Source organism: Galeopterus variegatus, unplaced genomic scaffold (genome assembly GCF_000696425.1).
Source record: "Galeopterus variegatus unplaced genomic scaffold, G_variegatus-3.0.2 Scaffold230, whole genome shotgun sequence".
Taxonomy (NCBI): domain Eukaryota; kingdom Metazoa; phylum Chordata; class Mammalia; order Dermoptera; family Cynocephalidae; genus Galeopterus; species Galeopterus variegatus.
In genome coordinates, this window is record NW_007726341.1 from 146,344 (window position 1) to 169,926 (window position 23,583).

The 23,583-nt window shown below is 33.3% G+C and overlaps 1 protein-coding gene across 2 annotated transcripts in view; it reads right to left on the bottom strand.

Annotated features, from left to right (window-relative positions):
* The window catches only part of GPR126 (G protein-coupled receptor 126), a 134,827-nt gene that overhangs the window by 44,199 nt on the left and 67,045 nt on the right, over positions 1-23,583 (bottom strand). Inside the window, exons 4-8 of one of the 2 annotated variants that reach the window (XM_008566243.1) lie at positions 17,585-17,653; positions 15,259-15,330; positions 6,648-6,733; positions 4,091-4,143; positions 3,068-3,130 (exon numbers count right to left, since the gene is read on the bottom strand). In XM_008566243.1, the coding sequence (XP_008564465.1) occupies positions 3,068-3,130; positions 4,091-4,143; positions 6,648-6,733; positions 15,259-15,330; positions 17,585-17,653 (343 nt within the window). The remainder of the gene's footprint in view (positions 1-3,067; positions 3,131-4,090; positions 4,144-6,647; positions 6,734-15,258; positions 15,331-17,584; positions 17,654-23,583) is intronic. The other variant, XM_008566244.1, reaches the window with a different exon arrangement.

Consider the following 23,583-nt stretch of genomic DNA (forward strand, 5'->3'; position numbering starts at 1 on the left):
TTCAATATGAATAGATTTTATAGAATACTGCATGTATAATTTTAGCATATCAGTCCATTTCTTTTCAGAAATATTTTAATATTTAATATCAATAATATTTAATATATTACATATTTATATTTTATAGCATACACACAAGAAAGGGCTATACTTGTGCTTAATTCTACATTGTTTCTTTATGGCTAAAAATAAAGTTTTTAAGGAAAAAATCAGAATTTCAACTGATTGACCTTTGAAATTATTAAAAGTGTTACTGTTTACAAATGTGGTACAATTTCTCCAGGATAGTGACAAGTGAAAAGCATTTGCAAGTACTTGTACAGTGAAAAGTTACAAAATAAGTACTCAAATTATACTCTGCTCAGCCATCATATTACTGAAGAATGCCTGACCTTGAAGATCTTTAAAAAGATAATATCTCTATGGGAAGCAAAGAGATGTATCCTAAAAACCCTATCAAAACTTTCAGTTCTACAATTTAAAATAATTTTCTGTTCAACTGTAATCACATTTATAGTCAACAGCAGAAATCAAAACAATTAATTAAACACTGAGTTAAAATTAAATGACATTATTTTGTCAGTAGAGGAGAAATTTTCTTCCTTATATGTGAAAGCTCTAGGTTTGCAACAAAATTTTAATTTTCTTCATATTCTGAGGAGAAATAAATGTGACAACAAGGAACAAGACCCGTTACTGTCCATATGCCAAAGACAAAGCAGTAGATTTTTTTTTTTTAGTAGCTATCGAGTACTCAGTGGAGAGACAGAAGCATACTTTATTTATGAAATGCTGTGAATATGAATAAAAATTAAATAGTCAAAGTACTAATATATTTGTTGTGCTAGAAATAATATGGAATAAGTGAAATATTTACTATTCGAGGTTAGGGGAAATTAAAGAATAGCTCTGTTTTCTCCCCCTAAATATCTGTGCTAATCTCATGGACAAAGTTCTCTATTGTTCTCGTAATTCACTCTGAAAAACAATTTATCTCTAAAGAGATCTACTGCTTAACGTTCATATATAAGCGATATTTCAGGATGAGGCAAACACAGATGTGAATATAATGGTGAACTATGATACCTTAATAATTTTTTTAGTGGCCTATGAAAAAGTATCCCTTGACTAAATCATTGTTGAAGATAAGCTTTGCCACTCCAGGTACTGAGAACTTATAGTTGGGAATGTGTTCTTTTACTTCTCTTGAATATTGAGAGCATAATTAGCACAAAGCATTATAGATGGTATTGAATATCCAAACTCAGCAATTCAAGAATAAACGTGCATTTTTACAGGTCTTATCTGTGTTGTTTTCCTCTCATCCTGAAAACTGAAACTATTTTACATTTCTACAAAGTCAAGTTCTATCTGTTGCTACCATCAGCCATTCTTTATCTGAATAAACCAGTCTCTGTGGCTTTGGTTTCCTGAGGGTGATAGCATTATCTGAAGCTATGGTCTGTGTTAAGTGATACAATCAAATTGAAAGGAAAAGTTTGAAAAAAAGAAGTGTGTAAAACTAATAGACTATGGTGTTGAGGAAAACTATGAGAGGTTATAAAGGCTCATCAAGGAGCATAAGATCAGTACAGAATAGAAGAAGGGGGGGGGGGGGAGAACGCTACAAAAATAAATATTAAAACAATACCAATTCAGTCCAAAGCAAAACTAAAAGTGTGGATTTTCCCACATACATTGTCTTAGTTCATTCTCCTTAAAATTTTCTGTGGAATTACTCATTGGTTGGACAGACCAGGAACCTGAGATTCCATGAACTTAAATGTCTTTCAAGCAAGAGTTTCTGGGGTGCTGACATAGACAAATAACAGTCGATTTTAGTGTTACCAGGTAGCAGAAGCAGCACAGTAAGTAAACTAAAAAGGGAATTCTGACTTCCTGAAGAGGGTATACCACTGGCGATACCTATGACTAGGTGGTCCCAATTGCTAGACAAAGTGTCCAGCCAAGGGATCCAGAGTGCTGCTGGATTCATTATTGAAGGTGCAAAATGATATAGCAGTAAGGGTTGGAAAAGAAATCATTTGGCTAAAGAGAGGAGAAAAGTTCTGTCACCATCAAGAACACAGTACTGAAACACATTACTCTGTTTTCAGATCATAAAGGAAAAGGAATAATGTCAGAAAATAAAAACAACTTTCCCTAATCAGATGGCTTAATCCAGTCTGTTGAATATATACAGAAATGACAAGTTTCAATATAACTTTTAAAAACTTGCTTTTCTAAATGTTGAGCAGAAAAAAAATTAAAGAAGAAGAAGAAGAAGAAAGCTCTGTGGTCAACTCCCAAATAAAATTTTATTATTTTTATCTTCTTGTAGTAAGAGTATATATCATCTGAAAACCAGCACACTCTATCATTAGGGTTGTAGGTCCATAACATCAATTTAGTCAATTGAAGCCCAACAAGATTTATGAGAACTTCAGTGTTTCAACTGATTTTTTTTTTTCTAGGAAGATGCCATATACTACCTGAATATAACTAAATTTATCCCATTTAGGAGTTTAAGTTGTTTTTCATTTTACAGCATTCTGAATAGCTGATCCTTTTATACCAACTGGTTATATATGCTGAACATAGCCATTAAATTGCCTGCACGGATAAGTTATGATCCTGATATAAATTTAAAAATGAAGACTTCAGAAAATTAGCTGATGTTTTTAAATGCTGAAAATATTTTGATGCTCATTATCCATATTAATAGATGCTATTGTATATAAGCAATTTACTTAAAATAAAGCTATTTTCTCTGAAGGTCTCCTTGAAGTTTGAAATACAAGGTGATGGGTTATCATAAATAAACTGAAAATACTAAAAATAATAATTCATTCCATTTAAATACTCTACTTCTGATTAATTTTGATCAGATGTACATTTCTATTCATTCTGTTATATTATGGTTTAAACTACCAAAAAAAAAAATTAGTGTACCTTACTGCTAAAGAAATAATTTAAATGTGCTGTGTGATTAAAAATTTTTCTCTCCTGTCTCATTGTTTTCATTTCTCTACCAGATAGTCAAAGCAGTAAGACTTTGTCGTGTTACCTTTGATCATTCACAATGCTTCTCTTGACTTTAATCTTGTCCTCTCCAGTGCTCAGGTGAAAACTATAAATACAAATACATATATTCATTATCAACCTCACCTGCTGCATCACCAACAAAAATATTGGAGGATATGAAAGAAAGAGGCAGAATGGATATTTTAAGACAATATTTCCAAATGTGTGTCCTGAGGTTCCAGTTTCTTTCACAAAGCTGGGCAGCTATGTGCTCTTACTGTCTTTTAAGATTCACAATGCATAGTAGTATACTAAAGAATTCAAGACATTCTGATAAAGAAACCTGTTTAGGTTTGTTGAATAACATACTTATTTGACCCCTTTTCTGTGATATTACATTTTTTAGGTTCACAGAATATTTGTTAAGGGGTAATAAAATATACTTTAGAAAATTAGTTTAAGCATAAAACTGTGAAACCAAGGTACAGAGGAAGAGATGTGTACAATAGTATTTGCTGGGGATTTAGTGGACGATTTAAATGAAAAATAGTGAAAGGTAATTTTGAAAAGCTAGGTTGCAATCACACTGTAAATGCTTTATCTTGTAGAAAAGCGTCTCCAGACCAGGATGCACATAACCTGAGGGGGATGGGGGGGGGCTCTAGATGATCCCTGGGGTATGAGAAGAAACTAGCAAAACTTCTATTTATGTTTAATTATCCCCTTTGAATTTCTAACATATTATAACATCTATTGATTCAGCTTTATACATATATGTTTATACATATACAGTATATTTAAAAACACAAATACATATTTGGGAGTACATGCTAAAAGTTTTAAAATTAAAACTTTTTAAATGGCTGGGATGCATGATCAAAAAATATTTTAAAAACCATTGCTGCAGCATTGAGGCTTTTTATGCAAAGAAATAACATAACAGAGTTGTTTTAGAAAGATTATGAATATGGTATATATGTATGTGTGTGCAGGTAAAGACAGAGAGAGACCGAAAAGCAGTAATTAGACACTATTTATTTCTCAAACAATTCATTCTGTTGTTTACCTGATATTAACCACATAAACAGTGTAGTTCCAATTCTGGAAGGTTGAATTGAGCTGAAAACACAATGGAAAAGTCTGAGTTTTTGTGATACTTTTTTTTTTTTTTAAATCTAAATCAAGTTTCTTCCCTCCAAAAAGATAAGTTGTTATTGGGATAAGAACATGGGATAACCCTAGCGGTAACACTTACTGGATCAGTGTATGCCAAGAACTTGACAAATGTTATTTCTTTCAACCCTCACAACCACCAGTGAGATAGGGATTCCCCCTGCTCCACCTCCACCATCTTATGTATTATAAAACAGCTTCACAGAGATGAAACAGCTTGTCGAAAGTCACCCGCTAAGAAGTAGCAGATACCAGCTTAGAACTCGTCTGTCTGTTTGAAAACACTATAATTTCCTCTCTAGCCCATATTATAAGATTAGCACAATAAACACATTCCCTAATCTTCATTTAACAAACACTGAGGTCCAATGAAGCATGTTTTCTAGTAATTACCATCTCATAAGAATATAATTTATAAAAAAATTATAAATTAACAATATAAACCTTTAAAAAATAAGTTCATTATTGGAACTATGTTGATTTTTGTGTGTCTTTATGGGTCTCAGCACCAGACTTTTTAATGAAGCAATGAATTCTTCTCAACATAAACAACAAACTTCCACAATGCAGTGCCCAATACAATAGCAAAACAGGATTTCTTCAATGACATGAGGTCCCCCTATTCATGTATCACCTCCCAAAGTTTCTTTTGGTCTTGTTTCATATACACATTTAGTCTTCCTTGGAAATATTTCTAAAATTGAATGTAAATTTTAGGAAATGCTGACAAAAAAGCATTAAAATTATTTTTTAATTGTAAATAGTAATAATATTAATTGGAGATACCACTTATATTTTCTGTGTTATCAAGTACCTATTTTGGTATTTGGCATCTTAAACAAAAAGTGTTCAGTAAAGTTTAGCTTCAGATGAGAATGATGCTATGCTGAAAACCACACACAAAGTAAACATAAATGTAAAATTACACCTTGTCTGACACAAACTTTCTAGTGAATGCTAATTTTCAGGATTAATACCATTACCAGTGGCTTGAGAATAAAAATAAAGAAATGTTATCTTTTGAAGTCATTTTGACTTTAAACAAGAACAATGCTGTAAAGAAAATGGGATGCAAGAATATACTTTCTCTAAAGCCATTCTCTATTTAGAAAGTAAATACATCTCTTAGTGTTTGAATTAGTTACAATATTAATATGTCATTCCAAAATGACAACAGTAGCATTTTTCTTTGTCTTCTATTGGAACATTTCACTTTCCTCCCTAATTTGTAACAGAGTTATTAATTATATACTTAAAAAGGTATTGCCTTTAAAAACAAGACTTTTTTTTTACTGTCATTTATTATTCAAATATTCGAGTGTATGAGTATATAAAAAATATTGTCAGCACTACCTCTCAATGCATGGTCTAACTTTCTTTTGCTACCAAAAACATATTTATCAGATATCTGCTACATAAGAAAACCCATTTTTCTGACTTCAGAACGTATACTCTAGTGCCTTTATTCACACAAACAAAAACTAATGATTGAACTGTAATAGTATAGATAAAAAGAAGTACAAAGTTTCACAGTACACTTTAGGTAGGAAATGAAATAGCGGAAAAAATAGAAACCTATGGAAAATGATATTTTTGACACTGTTACAGAGAAGAAAATGAAAAAAAAATCCATTGCTTATATTTGAAAGGAAAGGAAGAAAATAAAATATTAACTTTTTAAAATTGGAAACTACCAAAATGTTCATCAATAGAATATGGGTTAAATAAATTATAACCTAAATTTCCATCAATAGAAGACCTGTTAAATAAATTACTAGACAGTCACGTAATGAAATACTATGCACTGATTAAAATAAAAAACCTAAGATGGAGCTCTCCATGTTGCAAGTCTGGCAACAACAAAAATAAGTACAATGTAGAATGCTGTGTAAGATATAGTACTATTAGTGTAAAAAGGAAGGAAAAGAAGAATCTATAGTCATATTTTCTTTTATGTACCCAAAGAAATCTGGGGAAAAAAAAAAAAAAAAAACACCAGTGATTTCCAAGCAGATGGGTTGGTCTCCAGGTAGATGAGCAGCAAGGAAGAGGAAGACTTTCACAATAAATCTTTGTATATATTTTGGATTTGCTCAAACATCCAAATAAATTTTTTTTAAAAATAAGAAATCTATTTTTAAAAACATAGCTGAAAATGTTCAAATGTAATAGTAAATAAAGACACCTACCAAAATCTATTTCCATCTGTGTGGTACTTTTCTTATTTAACACACTGATAGTCTACTTGGCTCAGTTTCTTATCTTGATTCAAATGCACCTGTTTTTCTGTGCATAGCACACTACCTAACTTATTACCTATCTATTCACATACTTATAATGAACAGTATCTGCTTTCAGTATGATCTGTGGACTCAGTTACCCAGAGTCTTTCCTAGGTCTGCAGAAATTAAAGGTTTAAAACAAAAAAGAAATTTTACAGGTTCACTTACCCATTCTGCCACCTTGCTCTGTACTTTTACCTCAGGGTGATGAAGGATGTTTTGAATCACTAAAGATATTCTATAGATAATTCCATCTGCCCATTAGAAATAGGATTAGTCCATTAATTATATTTTAGAGAAATAATAATTACCAAACAATTAAAATCTATAATCACATAATTTCATACGAGTTAAAAGAAATACTTTCTACATACGCCAGCACAGAATTTGAGATATTTTCATGCTAAGATTATTGACCTTTGCAACATTTTAGAAATAGTTAACAATTAGTTTACTCTTATAGATAACGTACTACATGTAAATTATCGCTTGCATGTTTCTTTATATTTTTTAATTCAATAAATTTCTGATATAATGTTTGTAAAGTGGTGACTTTTTCATGTATGATTTGATCTATAATAACTGGAAATTATACCTTTTCGTACATTATAAAGAATGATAAAGAGTTTGGAATGTGAAAGCTTGAATGAGATGTCGTGCACGAGCTACCACGAAGAAGAACAGGCACACACGTGGATACTGTCCTCACCCTCTTCTCCCTTTCCCTCTTTCTCCTCCTCAATAAAAATTTTATTTCTACTAAATTATTGGATTGTATTTCACAAGATTTTTCATCAAAATTTCTTCAGTTAGGTCATTTATATCAAAGTAGAAGAAAAGAAAGAAGGAATACTTGCAGGTAGAATTTTAACTGGACTTACTTTAAAAAGAAAACCTTTGGAAGATTCTTCCTTTTACTTTTAGGGACAATCTTTATAATAGCCTGATTTTTCTTTTTTTTAAATAAAAATCAACCTCACCAGCAAGGGTTTGCTAAGTTTCTCTAGATTGTGCATGGTAGGGCACTTTACTCAAAGTAGCTAATGGGAAAAATACCCTTTTAACATAAGTTAGGTTATAAAGTCTTTGCCCAGTCCTACTTCTTGGATTGTTTCCCCTATGATTTCTTTTAGTAATTTTATGGTTTTGGATCTTTTACTTAAGTTTTTAATCCATTTTGAGTTATTTTGGGTATATGGTAAGAGGTACATGCACAGTTTCACTTTCTGCATATGGATGTCCAATTTCCCAGTACCATTTATTGAAGAGGCAGTCTTTTCCCCAGTGTATATTCTAGCTGCCTTTGTCAAAGATCAGTTGGCTGTAAGTAAGTGGGTTGATTCCCGGGTTTTCTATTCTGTTCCCGTGATCTGAGCATCTGTTTTTATGCCAGTACCATACTGTTTTGTTTACAGTAGCTTTGTAATATAATTTGAAGTCAGCAAGTGTTATGCTTCCAGTTTTATTTTTTTTGCTCAGGATTGCTTTGGCTATTTGGGGTCTTTTGTTGTTCCACATGAATATTAGGATTGCTTTTTCTATTTCTGTGAAGAATGTCATTGGTATTTTGATAGGGATTGCATTAAATCTGTAGATTGTTTTGGGTAGAATGGACATTTTCATGATGTTATTTCTTCCCATACAAGAGCATGGCATGTCATTCTGCCTTTTTGTGTCCTCTTTAATTTCTTTCAATAGTGTATTGTAGTTCTCATTGCAGAGATCTTTCACCTCCTTGGTTAAAATGATTCCTAGGCATTTTAATTTTTGGCAACTATTGTAAATGGGCTTGCTTTCTTGATTTTTTTTTTCTGCTAGTTTGTTATTGGAGTATAAAAAAGCTACTGATTTGAGGGTGTTGATTTTGTACCCTGCAACATTACTGAAATTGTTAATCAGCTTTAAGAATATTTTGGTAGAGTCTTTAGGTTTTTCTATATATAAGATCATGTCATCTGCAAATGGGGACAGTTTGGCTTCATCCTTTCCAATCTTGACACCCTTTATTTCTTTCTCTTGCCTGATTGCTCTGGCTAGTACTTCCAGCACTATGTTAAATAGGAGTGGTGAGTTTGGGCATCCTTGTCTTATTCCTGTTCAGGGTGATGTTGGTGAATGATTTGTTGTGTATGGCTTTTGTTGTGTTGACATAATTTCCTTCTATACCTAATTTTAAGAGAGTCATTATCATGAGGCAATGTTGAATAAGACCACAAAAACACAAGCAAAAAAGAAATTATAAACAAGTTGGATTGTATCAGACTAAAAAGCTTCTGCACAGCAAAGGAAGCAATCAACAGAGCAGAAAGACAACCTACAGAATGGGAGAAAATATTTGCAAACTCTACATCGAACAAGGGATTAATTTCCAGAATATATAAGGAACTCAAACAACTGTAAGGTAAAATAAATAAATAAGTAAAAATAATAATAATCCAATTAAAATACAGTCAAAGGAGATGAATAGCAATTTTTCAAAGGAATCATACAAATGACCAACAGGTACATGAAAAAATGCTCAGCATCACTAATCATCAGGGAAATGCAAATCAAAACCAAAATGAGATATCATCTCACCCCAGTTAGAATGCCCATTCTTAAAAAGACCAAGAATAACAAATGCTGGCAAACATGTGGGGAAAGGGGAACTCTTCTACACTGTTGGTGGGACTGTAAATTAGTACAGCCATTATGGAGAACAGTATGGAAGTTTCTCAAACAACTATAGATCTAACTACCATATGATTCAGCAATATGATCCACTACTGGATATATATCCAAAGGAATGGAAATCAGCATATCAAAGGGATACCTGCACCTCCATGTTCATCGCAGCTCTATTTACAATAGCTAAAATATGGAACCAACTTAAATGTCCATCAACGATGACTGGATAGGGAAAATGTGATATATGCACACAATGGAATACTACTCAGCCATGAAAAAGAATGAAACTCTGCCATTTACAGCAACATGGATGAACCTGGAGAAAATTATCTTAAGTGAAATAAGCCAGACATAGAAAGAGAAATACCTCATGTTCTCACTCATAATTGGGTGCCAAGAAGGAAGAAAAAAAAAGATAGATAGAAAGAGAAAGGAAGAAAGAGAGCGAGCGAGGGAGGGAGTGAGGGAAGAAGAAAAGAACAGAATAATATGTTAAACTTTCAGAAGGAGAGAACAAAGCTAAGGATACTAGAGATGGAGGAGAAAAGGGAGAGGGGTGGAGAGTGATAGGTTGGGTGGAGGGCATGGGGAAAGATTATAATTTGTAAGGATGAATATGCTAATAATAATAATAATAAATATATGTATATATGGGGCAAGCAAAAAAAAGTTAGGTTATAAAGACAAGAAAAGTCTTTTGAATCTCCATTATTGTCAGTCATCTTTCTCCATGTTTATGTTATGTAAGACTAGTAAAATATGAACAGAAAATGTAGGAATATATAATTAAAACAATGTTAAGGAAAATATTTAATGGAAATTGTGGGGAGACAGTAGAAAAAAGTACAAAAGTATGCCTCTGGGAACTCCCAAATCTACCAAATGAAAGTTCTAGTCTCACTACTGGAATGTCTTTCCAGTAAAGGAGGTAGAGAGTCTCATGCTAAATAATAGAAATTGCTATCCTCAGATGCACTAATATAAATATATAAAACCTGTACAAGTCCAAAGACAGGTGAATTTAATTTATGCAGGCTAGGTTATTTCAACTTTTAAAGCTCTTTAGGAATTCTGATGATCTTGATTTTATATTCCTTTAAAAAATGTTCTGGATGAAAAATATTTAGAGAAACATAAAGCAAACAATAATAATGTAGACAAAAAAAACCCCTTTTACATTATAGATCTCATCTTAACAAATCATGGACATTCTGAATGACTGAGAGGAAATTCAAGTTGCAGAGGCCCAAGAGTTATTTCAGGATCCTAAGGATATTCAGTGACTGTACAACATTGCTGGTAGAGTATCTGAAAAGGTACCACTAGATGGAGACCTAAAGCATGCTTTCATTATATAAAAGTAGTATTCACTTTCTTAGGAAAATATTGCAAAATACTATAGAAAAATACTGCAAAATACTAAAAATAATTTTTAATCACTGACATTTCTGAAATTTTATGGAAGCATTCAAATATTTAAGATATATTTTTAAAATTTTAAATTCCTACCCCATTTTTTTTTCAGTTCACTGTTTTTATAAATAAGAAAGACATGCAATATCAGAGACAGTACTGCAGATAGTACTGTCCCCCCCCAGAGTTATAATGCTTATAGCAAATAAAATATGTTAATATCCCAAATAACTCAGCATCTTATGTTACAGATTCTCTCATGCTATGATCAATTCTCAAGTAGTATGTCTTCAGAAGCCACAGAATGAGGTATTTTATAAACATAGCCAAAAAGTACTAAGTGAAGCCTATCTGTTATACTTATTTAAAATTTTTGAATAGTCTAGTCAACAGATAATCATAAGAAATGTCCACGAGTGAACTGTCAAAGCAAGATAAAGTGTTCACTGAAGGGCTGATGAGAAGGGTTTTGGATTGCAGCAAAATAATTGGCTTAAAGATTGCTATTGGAGTAAATGCACAATTAAGGCACACTGATACAGGCTTTTCCATGTTATTATATCAGTCATCTTCTCCTATAAATCTAACAACACCCATGGTATCTCAATACAAAAGCCATTCATAAATCTTCATGTGTTCTAGGGACTTCAAAAGATGTATGTATCGTCCTAATAATGGCATTCAGGCCAGAACAATTCATGATAGACATTTCTTTGAAAAAGTATTTAATAACATGCCCATTTTCCAATGAGCAGTTCTATCCATGTAGATGTAGAATGTCAAAATAGAAATCACTGCCTGCCATTATAGATGCAGTATCAAAACAGTATTCCTGGGCCGGCCCGGTGGCGCACTGCTATAGTGCGCTGCTTGGGAAGCGCGGTGGCGCTCCCGCCGAGGGTTTGGATCCCACATACAGACCGGCCGCTCACTGGCTGAGCGAGGGGCGGGAGCAACACTGAGGGTTGCGATCCCGTGGCCGGTCCCGGTCCAGTACGGGCGTGACACTGAGGGTTGCGATCCGTTGCCATCCGTTGCCGGTCACGAAAAAAGACAAAAAAAAAAAAGGAAAGGGAAAAAAAAAAAAAAGTATTCCTTTCTCTAGGTCTTTCTCCAATTGATTTTTTTTTTTTACTTCTTAATTTTCAGAGTTTCTTGCAGGAGAAAGAAATGACACTACATACATCTGCTCTGTATTCAAGGGTGTAAAATATAGGTTTGAAATGATAAGTTTAAAAGTATATATTTGAAAAGATAGATATTAAAATAAAAATCTAATATTATTTCAAATTCAAGATTATTTCTGTGAACTGGTGACAAGGCAATTATAATATGACAAGGACATTTACAATATGACCAATGTCTTGGCAGATGCTACACACACAATATCTTTAAGATACCTGACATATCAATCTAGAGTGATCGTTGGGTCCATACAAACATCCTGAGAGTGAAATTTGTTACTTAAATAGCTAAACATATGTGAGAAACTGGAAACTGTTAAAATCTGTACTTCTATACTAGATTTTTAGAACAATAATAAGGATTGATGCGGTTAATTCCTTACTTGGGTTGCTGTGCTAACCTCAAAAAAGTTTACTATTCAGTAGCACTAAAATGGTGTTTCAAGCACAGGAGATATAATTTGGAATGGAAATATAATTAGTCCAAAAGCTTTTCTTGGGAATGTAGTAGAAAAGGAACAAAGGTTCATTATTCGTGGGAACACCTAGATTATCAGTGATATCCTGAAATATCTGCTTGTGAAAAGCAGTTTAGAAGATAAGACTTTCTTAGTATATAATCTGAGGTTTCAGATAAAAGTCCTATTGAAATAACAAAAGAACGTTACACAGAAGAATAGACGCATTTCAGAAAAGCTAGGAAAACAAATTTTATTGATGAACTAAGGAAATACTTCTGATTATTCTTAAATCACAGTCCCTCTCCTTACCCCATACTGGCGTGTCATTATTGATGAACTCAGTAAAACTCTGATTGTCCAGAGTTAAAAGGACTAGAAAGGGAGAGAACAGATTTCACAATTGTGCCTATCTGTCTTACTGGGAACAAAATGGGAGACTCAAACATATCAGATCATAAGCCTGAGAACGTTTACTACATCAGCTTCCCAAAGAATAAGAAATTGATAGTATGTGAATGATCTTAGCTAGTCCAAGGTGTGAAGATAATAAATAGCATTTATTCACAAGGTGAAAAAGAAATTCTTTTCTATTATTTTAAATTTGATTACATCAAAGAAATAATCTTAATTAGATTATAGTAACGAATATTTCGTTACTCTTCCTTTTAAAAAAGATAATGAAGGGGCCGGCCCGGTGGCACACTGCTACAGTGCGCCGCTTGGGAGCGCGGCGGTGCTCCCGCCGAGGGTTCGGATCCCACACGCAGACCGGTTCCCGCTCACTGGCTGAGCGAGGTGCGGGTGCAACACTGAGGGCTGCGATCCCGTTGCCAGTCCCGGTCCGGTACGGGTGCGACACTGAGGGTTGCAATCCATTGCCGGACACGAAAAAAGACAAAAAGGAAAAAAAAAAAATAATGAAGGCTTCAGGCTCTGAGATGTGAGCAGGCAATAGGGTACAGAGAGAATTCAAAAATTTTGCTTACATTATTTTTATTTTTACTTTTCATTTCTGTTTTATAACAGTAGTACTATTTCATTTTACAATCATAAAATCAACTTTCTCATGTAAACACAAATTAATGCAAGTAAAAAATATGTGAGTCAATTTTGTGATAAAACCTTTTCAGTAAATAATAGGTGGTTCAAAGATATGTTAAAAATTGTTAGGATGGTACAGAATTTTAAGCATACGATTTTGAGAATATTTTTTCCACATGATAAAATGCTAACTTTTTTCTCACATAATTTAAATGCTAAGATTACATTTTGATCAAGAATCATCCGAATTAGATTTATTTTTGTTCATGTGTTCAAGATAAGCCATTTTAATGGATTCTAACATTTGCTTGCTTTGTTGAAACCCCAATGAAGTTATGACGCAGAGAGAGATGGAGTGAACAAGGCTTTTTTCAAGAATGTTAGAAATGACATGACTGAGTGAATGCAGCTCCACTCCACCAAAGCAGGGACTCTGAAGCATCATATAAATGTTCTTGGGCAGTAGAGGATGTGCCAGTCCTGGAGGGAGAATGCCACAGAGGCTCTTTGTACGTTCATACAAAGAGTGAAATACTTAGAATTATAATATTCCCATCTACTGGCTGGAGGCCAGGTGAAATATGCACTGGAAAACTTCAGCTGCTGTTGCTTGCTTGGGGGTTGCTGGAATTTTTGCTCCATCATAAATCTCCTTGGTGTAACTACCAGAATAACTATAAACACTTGCCTGAATCGATGTCTTTATGACTCTAATGAAATTTATATCTACGTTTCATATAAAATATTCCATACTTTCAATTTAAATGTCCTTAGAGAGGAAGTTGATGTAACCTCTGAAGCCAAACAAAAAAACTGAACTATGTGGGTTTCTTTTCTCCGAATTTTGGGTCCCTGGTGATATATTACAAATGTCTTGGCCTCCCAAGTTAAGTGACTGGGATTTAGAAAATTCCTTTGTTTCTAATATCTCATATTTGAGAATATTACTGTGCTCAAGATAATGGTGTGATCACCTGATTGGAATTTCTCTTTATTAGAAGAAACTGACATCACTAATTTTGAGTTACTAAAAGGCTATGCATGTGGTCCATATAAACAGCAGATTAAATAATAACTCAATTCACCTGGCTTTCCTTCTGCTAATTTCTTACCTTATATAACTGCTGTATTTGCAAATTACAAAAAATATAAGTAGAAAATTATACATGAGAAAAAAAGACATGAAGTATTGGAAGCTACTCGAATTTTTGTCATTAAAATTTGATTTATGCTTTAGTTCATATATAATCACCTTCTAACCATTATTCTTCAACAAATAAAAAAAGACAGCAAAGAATTACCATGAAAAATGATTTAAGTGTCACAAATATTTGAACAGAAAGTTGACTTCAGTGGGAAATTAAATTACTAAAATTACTTAGTTTTTTGAAATTATAAAATCCTTTAAAAACTAGTTTCCAGAAGAGAACAATCTGACAAATACCATGGAAATAATAGGTTTTCCCCTCTAATCTCTAATATAATGCAGATTAATTCCTTTAAATAAATGCCTCTCTCTTAAAACTTCCTTTGAAAGAAACTTTAGCTAAAAATGCAGAAGAGGGGCCGGCCCGGTGGCGCACTGCTGCAGTGCGCCACTTGGGAAGTGCGGCGGCGCTCCCGCCGAGGGTTCGGATCCCACATACAGACCGGCCGCTCACTGGCTGAGCGAGGTGTGGGAGCGACACCGAGGGTTGCGATCCCATGGCCAGTCCCGGTCCGGTATGGGCGCGACACTGAGGGTTGCGATCCGTTGCTGGTCACGAAAAAAAAGGACAAAAAGGAAAAAAAAAATGCAGAAGAGGAGTACTGGAAATGTACTCATTCCACTGGCTGTACACTGGAGAACTCAAGAGAATCAAGTGATATTTATTTTACTAGTCCTGCAAATGTATAAATGTACCGCTGACTCCAATAACAGAAATTTGTTGGAACATTAAATACTCTCACCTTTAGAATATAGTTTTTATCATGTTAGACATACCACAAAAATATAAGGGAATGATTTCTTACCATTCGTTTGCTTATCGATTCTATTAGTAACAGGCATGTTAGTGATGACAATGGATGGTGTAGTACTAGTAGCTGGTAATAAAGATGAGAAAGGAGCACATGGCAGTTAATATGGATAAGCAATCTATAATTAAGGCATGAAAATACACAGAGGAGGAATTAAAATCATTTCTTGCCACTAAATACAACAGACCCCAAGGTCGCACTGCATAAAATGAAGCAATGCTTTCTATGGCACATTAAGAATCAGTTCACATGGCCTTTGGTGCCATATTGCACAGGGACTGGAGGACTGGAGCTGACACAAAAGGACTGGAGAAAGGACATTTAGGTACTAGACCTAGGTCTGCCATTAACAGGCTAGCAGTCACACAGCAAATTACTAAAGCTTTCTAGAACTCAGTTTTCTAAATTTGTAAAAAGAAAAAGTTATTGAAGGCAATCTGTTCACACCTACCACTTGAAAGTTATCTAATCTAATTCAGTTTGCCCGATATTCTGAGACCTGAGAAATAAAATCTCTGAATAAAATGTATCTCTCCTTGAGAAGATAAATGTAGAAAACAAAAGAGAACAAAATGTACCAGACTAAATAAGGTCCCAATAGTTTTACTAAATATTGATGGATAAAAAGTATTTCACAAGGGCAAGCCTTACAGGGGAGACATTTTCAAAGTAACATCACAGCTATGCTTCTGATGCTACTAAAACTCTTAAACATTAAGCCCTATGCATAGGCTTTAATAACATCTTTCTAAGGGATTGTGGAGGAACTATGTAAGTAAAATAAACTACACACATGATTTTCCTTTAGTTTATCTTATGAGTACATTTGTATTAGATATATATTCATATGCACAATGACCATTTGTTATATATTTCTCTTAATTAAAAAATTACCTAAATTTAAAACATTTAAATGATTATGTAGAAAATTACCTTCTAAAGGTTTTTAATAAAATATTGAACTGCTTGATTCAAAATGAACATTATTAACTAAAATAATTTTCCATACCAAAATAATATATAATACTTAAGAATGGGAATCTTCTTGAAGTTTTTTTTTTTAATTATGAACATCAATGATATTTATCTTAATGAAAAATACACCATAGGAACGTTTTTCAGTCATCTAGGACATACAAGAAAAACAAAGGAATGCTGGGGATCTGTTCCTTTGACCCAAAGGATCACTACTACAGATATTTCAGATTAAAAGGAATATAATAAAATAAAATTTCTTTTTAAAAAACTTCACATCTTGAACTAAACAAAATTAAGGTTTTTGGGGGTATATTTCATATAACTACTTTAAATGTACACAGAGTTCATGGAAAGAAACTACTTAATGACTTCATTTTTATAGGGTAATAATTGATAATTATATCAGATGAATAATGTCTCCAAAAGGAAAACAAATATAATAATGAGTTATCCTCTCCTCCCCACCCCCTGCCACACCTGCCCTATTCCTACCCTGAAACCACAGAAGAGAGATTTCTACTCACTTAGTTTCACTTCTAACCCCTGTCACCTTTGTGCTATGATACTCTTAATAAGAGATCCAGCTTTCATAAAAGGCATGGCCATGATTCTTAATGTGGTACATAGAAGATGCTACTTCATATAGAAGTATTTAATAGAACAAATGGATGAAAAGGGTCATGGATAATTAGAATGAACAATGATAAAATTAAAGCAAATTATTTATATTATTATTTTAGAACTTGAATGACTTTTACTATGTATTATTTAGCATGCAACTACTTAGTACATGATATATAATTGGAATACTGACCACAATATAGTCATTAGGCATCACAATAATTAACACAGTAATGCTAACTTTAGTTTAGTATAACCATTTTTATCTTAAGAATTAAGTTATATTGCACATCATAAATTGCCTCGTGGCCTTGTCTTAAACTTAACTAAATATTCAACTTAACTTTTCCCCTTGTTTTATAGATATAAATCCTTCTTCAAAATATTGTATGACTGTATTTATACTGGACCTTTGCAATTTTCTTGAGAAGAAACAGAGGGGAAAAAAATGAAATCAACTCTTGTTTAATAGCATATAATCATTCACATTTTTCAAAACCTCAGTTCTTTATGGAAATTTGACCATGCAATGAGTGAATGCATTCTTTCTCCACACTGTATGCACCCACACAACTAAAGCATACCCGGAAATTTTCCTGTTTTGCTGGTTTCTGGCTTTTCAAGTGAAAATTAAGATAAAAATCAAAACAGTGACAACTACATTATCTAAAATAGCAAGTAGGAAGCAGAGAAACTCCACAGGATGACGCTGGCTCCCTACCTCGGCAGAGGGTCCCCAGATCTGCACAGTTGGCTAGTTCAGCCACTGGGAGTGGGATTAGGTAGGAACCTGGATCAACACACAAGAAATATACACGTTCAACTTATGATTTACTGATATTACCTAGAGAAAATATCACGAATCACATGGTTGGTGTAATAGGAGCATCCCTATAAGAGTCCACCAAAAATTCTCCAATATCAAGAAAGTCTCTTAAAGTCGCTGTACCTTAATTTCTCAAATGTAAAATCAAAGTATTAAAATTGCCCTCAAAATCTTTAACTCAATTTATCAGTCATCCACACGTGAAAAGAAGTACTACTGTTCCTTAAAGTTTGTGTAAAAAGTTTGGGGCCTTTTCGCACAATAATCTGTCAGGCTCTGGTGGAAATTTATACAAATGAAATCATATAAACATCAAGGATAAGTTTCAAAAGTGAACTTGGATATTATGAATTACTCATAAACTGCATATTTTTGGTTCACAGACACTAGCATATGCTATCTGCAATTCCAGAAATATGTTCTGTGACTTGAAGTCAGTCTCTGAGTCTTTTTATTTCAAGCTTTCACTGACTCATCCTCTGCAAGAAACAAGTTTTGAGCTGATTTTCTAGTAGAAGTTGTAGTAGATTTTCTCTGTTGCACTAAATCTCCCTCTGACAATCAACAGTCTTGTACCAACAAGTTGAGGTTGGGGAAGATGGGTTAAACTTATCACAAAGCATATACCATGAATAAAGATGTAAGAATAAATACAAATATGCATGAGATATATACATATACAAGGGTACTTCAAAAAGTTCATGGAAGAATAGAATTGAAAGATAATACAAATCTTCCCATGAACCTTTTGGAGTACCTCCTCTATATAAATACAAATATATATACACATACATACATACATATGTAATAAATATTATATATTTAATTTTAAGGGAAATTTATAAAATACTGATTTCATTCCAATATTTAACCATTTTCTAGACTTTCTTATGGGAATATTATGTGCAGGCAGAGCAGGTGCATGAGCTAACAAAAATGTCTAATTAGGTAATGGTGTGCATAAGCAGAAAATATCCCAACTGTTTAACAGCATCTTAAAAGACATGGTTTCTTCTCTCTCACTGACTCAGGCACCTAGCCCAGGAAAGGAATTACGGTACCTCAGAAAGACCCAACCCTACAGGCAGGATTATGATGTGACGTTAACTGGCGAGAAGCTCTCATCACAAACCAGACCTTTACATGTTCATTCAACAAACACTGACTCATTTGCTATGATAGGTGAGGCACAGAGGCCAGAACAATGCTGTAAGCAATGTGGCTGCTCTCAGAGAGGCCTGAGTGAGAGATGGTTTTGCAATTCTAGGTGCTGTAAAGGAAGAGCTTCAAAGGTGGAGGCAGTTCAAAGAAGAACATGAGGGCAGCTTGGTGAGAAGAGTGAACAGGAAATCCATTACAAAGAAGGAGACTTGTGAGGTATATGAGGTTGTAAGAGATTTGGAGTTACGAGTAGAGATGCATATTACTAGCAGACAGAATTTCTGAAACATATACCAAAAGGCACTGAAAAGGTCTGAAAACCTAAGCATTACTGGAGTAGGGTCATTGAAGAAAATTGGCAGGATGATCAGATATAAAACTAATCAGTAGCCTGTGGAGGACCTTGTAGAATGTAAACACCATGAGCACCAGTATCCTCTGTCTTTCTTCCAATGGTGAATCCCACACACAGTACGTTGGTGCTCAAGCTTTACTGAATTAATTACTGAACACATTATGAATGACTGCTAAAATTTTGAAATCTTTCTTAAAGGCAATGGAAAAAAATGAAGGAGAGCTAGGTGAAAAAATTAGATTTAGATTTGAAACCAATCGTTTTTGAGGTTCTACAATCAAAAGAAAGGAGATACAAAAGTAGCAACAATACTAGTAAAATTTAAGCTTGATATCGTGAGTATAATGAGAATGGACAGAAAGAGATACATACAAGAAATGTGAAGATAGAATGTAAAGTATTTAGAGATTAATTGGTGACAGGAAAAGAAAGGGAAGAATAGAGGATATTTTGGTGGTTTCTAACTTGAGAAATTGATACATAATGATTTCATAAAAGGAGACAGGAAATATTGGAAGAAGATCAAACGTAGGTGGGGTGAGATTAAACAACACGCCCAGTAAAGGAAACTGAGGTACCTGTGTGATATCGATACGTGGGAAGTTGTACATGGTAAGAGGTCTAGTCAGGGAACACTCAACAGAAGCTGCAGATGTATCTTGGATCACCACGGCTAGAGTGCAGATTTGAGAAGAGAACAGGACAAAACCATAGATATACCTATATTTAAGTATCAGACATAAGAAAAGGAGCTGTAGACTTCAGAAATTAAAAAGAGTGGTTGTAGGAGATGGTTTTACAGAGTTTAAGTGCAGAAAGGTGTGCAGAAAGGTGTGTGGAGGGTGTGGCACTATCGAGTATACCAGAAAGGTCAAGAATGATAAAGACTGACAAGACCTTTAACTGTGCATTGGAATTTTGGTAGCAGCTCTACAGAAATTAGTTTCAGTCTTGTGGGAATGATGAAATCTAGAGGTTTGAGGAGAGAATGCAAGAAGAGAAAGCTTGGCTGTGAAAGGAAGTGGATAGGGAGGGGAAGTTTTAAAGATTGAAAGCTTAAGCAAGTGTACAATGGAAAAAGAGCATTTGTCGGTTTTTTTTTTAACATACAATTTTTATTGGTCAATTAAATATTTAAAAAGAAATCTATGGGCCACATATCTATCCACTTAAGAAAAAATAGAATAAAATTATATATCCAGTTTTTTTAAAAAAGCACATATACGGTATTAGGAATGCTGTTCTGGTGAACAATATACAAGACTGATTTTCTGACATATTTTTAGTAAATTTTTTCATGTGAATAAAATCAATATATCACATTGTAGAAAATCTGGAAAATGCAGAAAGTAAAGAAGAGAATATAAATTGTCTAATTGCCTGATATCTCATCACATAGCAATAAATGTTCTAAACATTTTACCATTGTTGTGCATGCAGGTAATATTTAAATAGCATTGGAATCATGCCATACCTACTTTTTCTCTCTAACCAGTTTGTATCACGTCACAATGTATAGTGAGAATTTCTCAACAACACTGAACTGTGTAGATATGCTATAATTCATTAAATGTCTTCCTTTTATTGTACATTTTGAAAGTTTGAAATTTTTTCTGTGATTGAAAATTGTACTTCCATGATCATCCCTGCATGTCAATCTTTGTGCTTGTCTATTACTATTTCCTAGATTAAAAATTTTAATTACTACATCAAAAGCTAGGGACATTTTTGTATTAATTGAAGAGGCAGAAATTGAGGTAGGACTAAGGTAAAATTTTATCTTGAATGCTTTCTGCCCATTATTCCTCCCCATCATAAAGTATGCCTGTTTTTTGCAGGACTTCACTCCTGCTATAAGTACTTATACTTTATAAGGGACTTCTGAAAACTAAAGAGCTTTTAAAACTCAGTGAGGGCTGAAATCTCAGCCACTGTAACGTGCACCAGAGGAGACCCTTGGATGGAGTTCCTGTGGTTTTTAAATTACACACAATGTTGGCAGTCAAAGGCTCCTCAGGCCACTTGTGGCACAATATCTCTGGAAGACAAAGGGAGATAAGGGGAGAGCGCTGTGGGAAAGAAGTTTGCAAGCTAATTACATTTCCACTACGTATGTTAAAAAGTTTCGAGGGGGAAATAAAGAAAATCAGAAGAGCTATGAGTTAGAATAAGTTATTAACAATTTTCTTGAACATTTCGTCAGTTTCATTATATGGTAGAAATTATAAATTTTCATAAGTGAAATTTACATATATAATTTACATATACATAAGTATATATTTCAATATATGGCATCCTTTCGTGGGAAATTGTAAAATTTACTACTCTTTCTCTCTGTCTCCCTATTTGTGTGTGTGTGTGTGTGTGTGTACACACACACACACACACACACTTTTTTTTTTCGTGGCTGGCCTGTACAGAGATTGAACACTGGACCTTGGTGTTACCAGCACCAGCTCTAACCAACTAAGCTAAAGAGCCAGCCAGCCCTACTTCTCAATATTTTAGTATTCCTTCTGAGACACGTGACATTGCTTTATAAATACTCAATAAACATTATGTTATGATGATCCAATATAGCAATAGAAATTAAATTTGAAGATTGTTTTAGTGAAAAGGGTATAAATACAACTGACAAATTTAATTAGAAGAAAATTAAATTGATAAATGAAATGTGACATTACAAAAACACCAAATTACATAAACAAATACATGAAATGTAAAAAATGTACACAAACTTTTTATTTCTACCTAATTCCATTTTCAGCATGTCTATATTAAAATAGTCAATATCACAATCAATTTTCTTAAGCCAACAGACTTACAAACCAGGGGATCGTTAAGGAAAAAGACACAATCCTCTCTCCTGGATAGTGACATACCATCATTACTGTGTTGTTTTTACAATGTAATCTGTGTGTGTTCACTGACTTTTGAAGCTACCACAAGGTGTTTAAAGGTGTTTATTTAATATTAATTGCAAAATTTAGATCCGAATTTTCTTGAAAAAACGTAATCACTAAAAAATGGGCAGTTGATGAAAAACTAAAAAGCTGTTAATATTTCTTTTCTATCTTTTTTCTTCCAAAACCATGCTAGTGAAAGGAGTTACCATATATTTACAGAAGTTGTGGTAAAAAAGACTGATGTGTAGCCAACAACTCATCTCACACTCTACTTAATGATAATCCAAATAATAATAGAGTAAACCCTCACAGTACATTTCAATAAAGAAAAAAATATCCTTTCAATTTTCTCTTTGCAGTTGTTACCAAGATGAATTTTACACCTTTTCATAAATAAATATATTTAAAATAAAATTATTTCTGGAAGTTGTCTATGCCCATAAAGAGTGTGGGCATCCTCAAAGAATAAAGTACTTTGTAAAGATAAAGTGATTTTATCTTAATTTTACTATTTAAAAAAGGATTTAGTAATCTAGAAATGCTGAAGTCAATAATTTCTTAGGGGTAGAAGGAAGGAGTCAATACAGTTTACAGCTGTGAAGGACAGAACTGTAACAATTGAAAATGAAAGGGTGGAAACCTAAGAGTTGATGAAGCCTTAGGAACTAAATGTGAAATGCTGGAGATGAAAACGAAAGTCAGCACAAATCCAGGAATTTCTAGAAAAGAATAACAACAAAGTTGAGTACTTATTAATTGTGTCTTATCTCTATATCCACAGTGGTTAATAGATGGAAATGCTTAATAAATGCTTGTTAAATAAGTGTAATTTGTTTGAACTTAATCTATTCATTGAGTTATACTGTGCCACTCCCCAGGAAAGAGCAGTAATCAGTAAAATAAATAAAACTGGTAGAGAAGGCACTGTCTATTCTTTGTGAAAATTGATGGACATTAGCCAGTATCTAGACTTGAATCATAACACAGGCAAATACTTGCACCTATAATTAAAGAGTCCACTAAGGAAATTATCTATCTATGGAGGTCATAAAACTGAACATGCTTAATAAAATTGTTCTAAGAAAAATAAAGATGCTATAAAATGAAAAATAAAGCATTTCTTTCTTAAAAGGACAAGATTAACCATGTTAAAAAAAAAACTGCTGAAAATTTCTAGATTAAAGTATGTCACCCAAATATGCTTTAAAACATATTAAAAAAAATAAAAAACAACAAAAAAAAGTCCAATTCTGAAATTGTTAAAATTTTCATTAATAATATAGTGATTTTTGTTAAGGCTAGGATATTTGTTATATGAAACAAATGGCAGGACAATTTTAATGTTAAATGTAGTCAGTTCTGCTCTAATATCTTGCTTTCATATTAAAATTTATTTAGCAATATACCTTTGGAAAATCTATTTATTTTCTATCATAAGTTGATCCCAGAATATCTAACAGACACTGTCAATC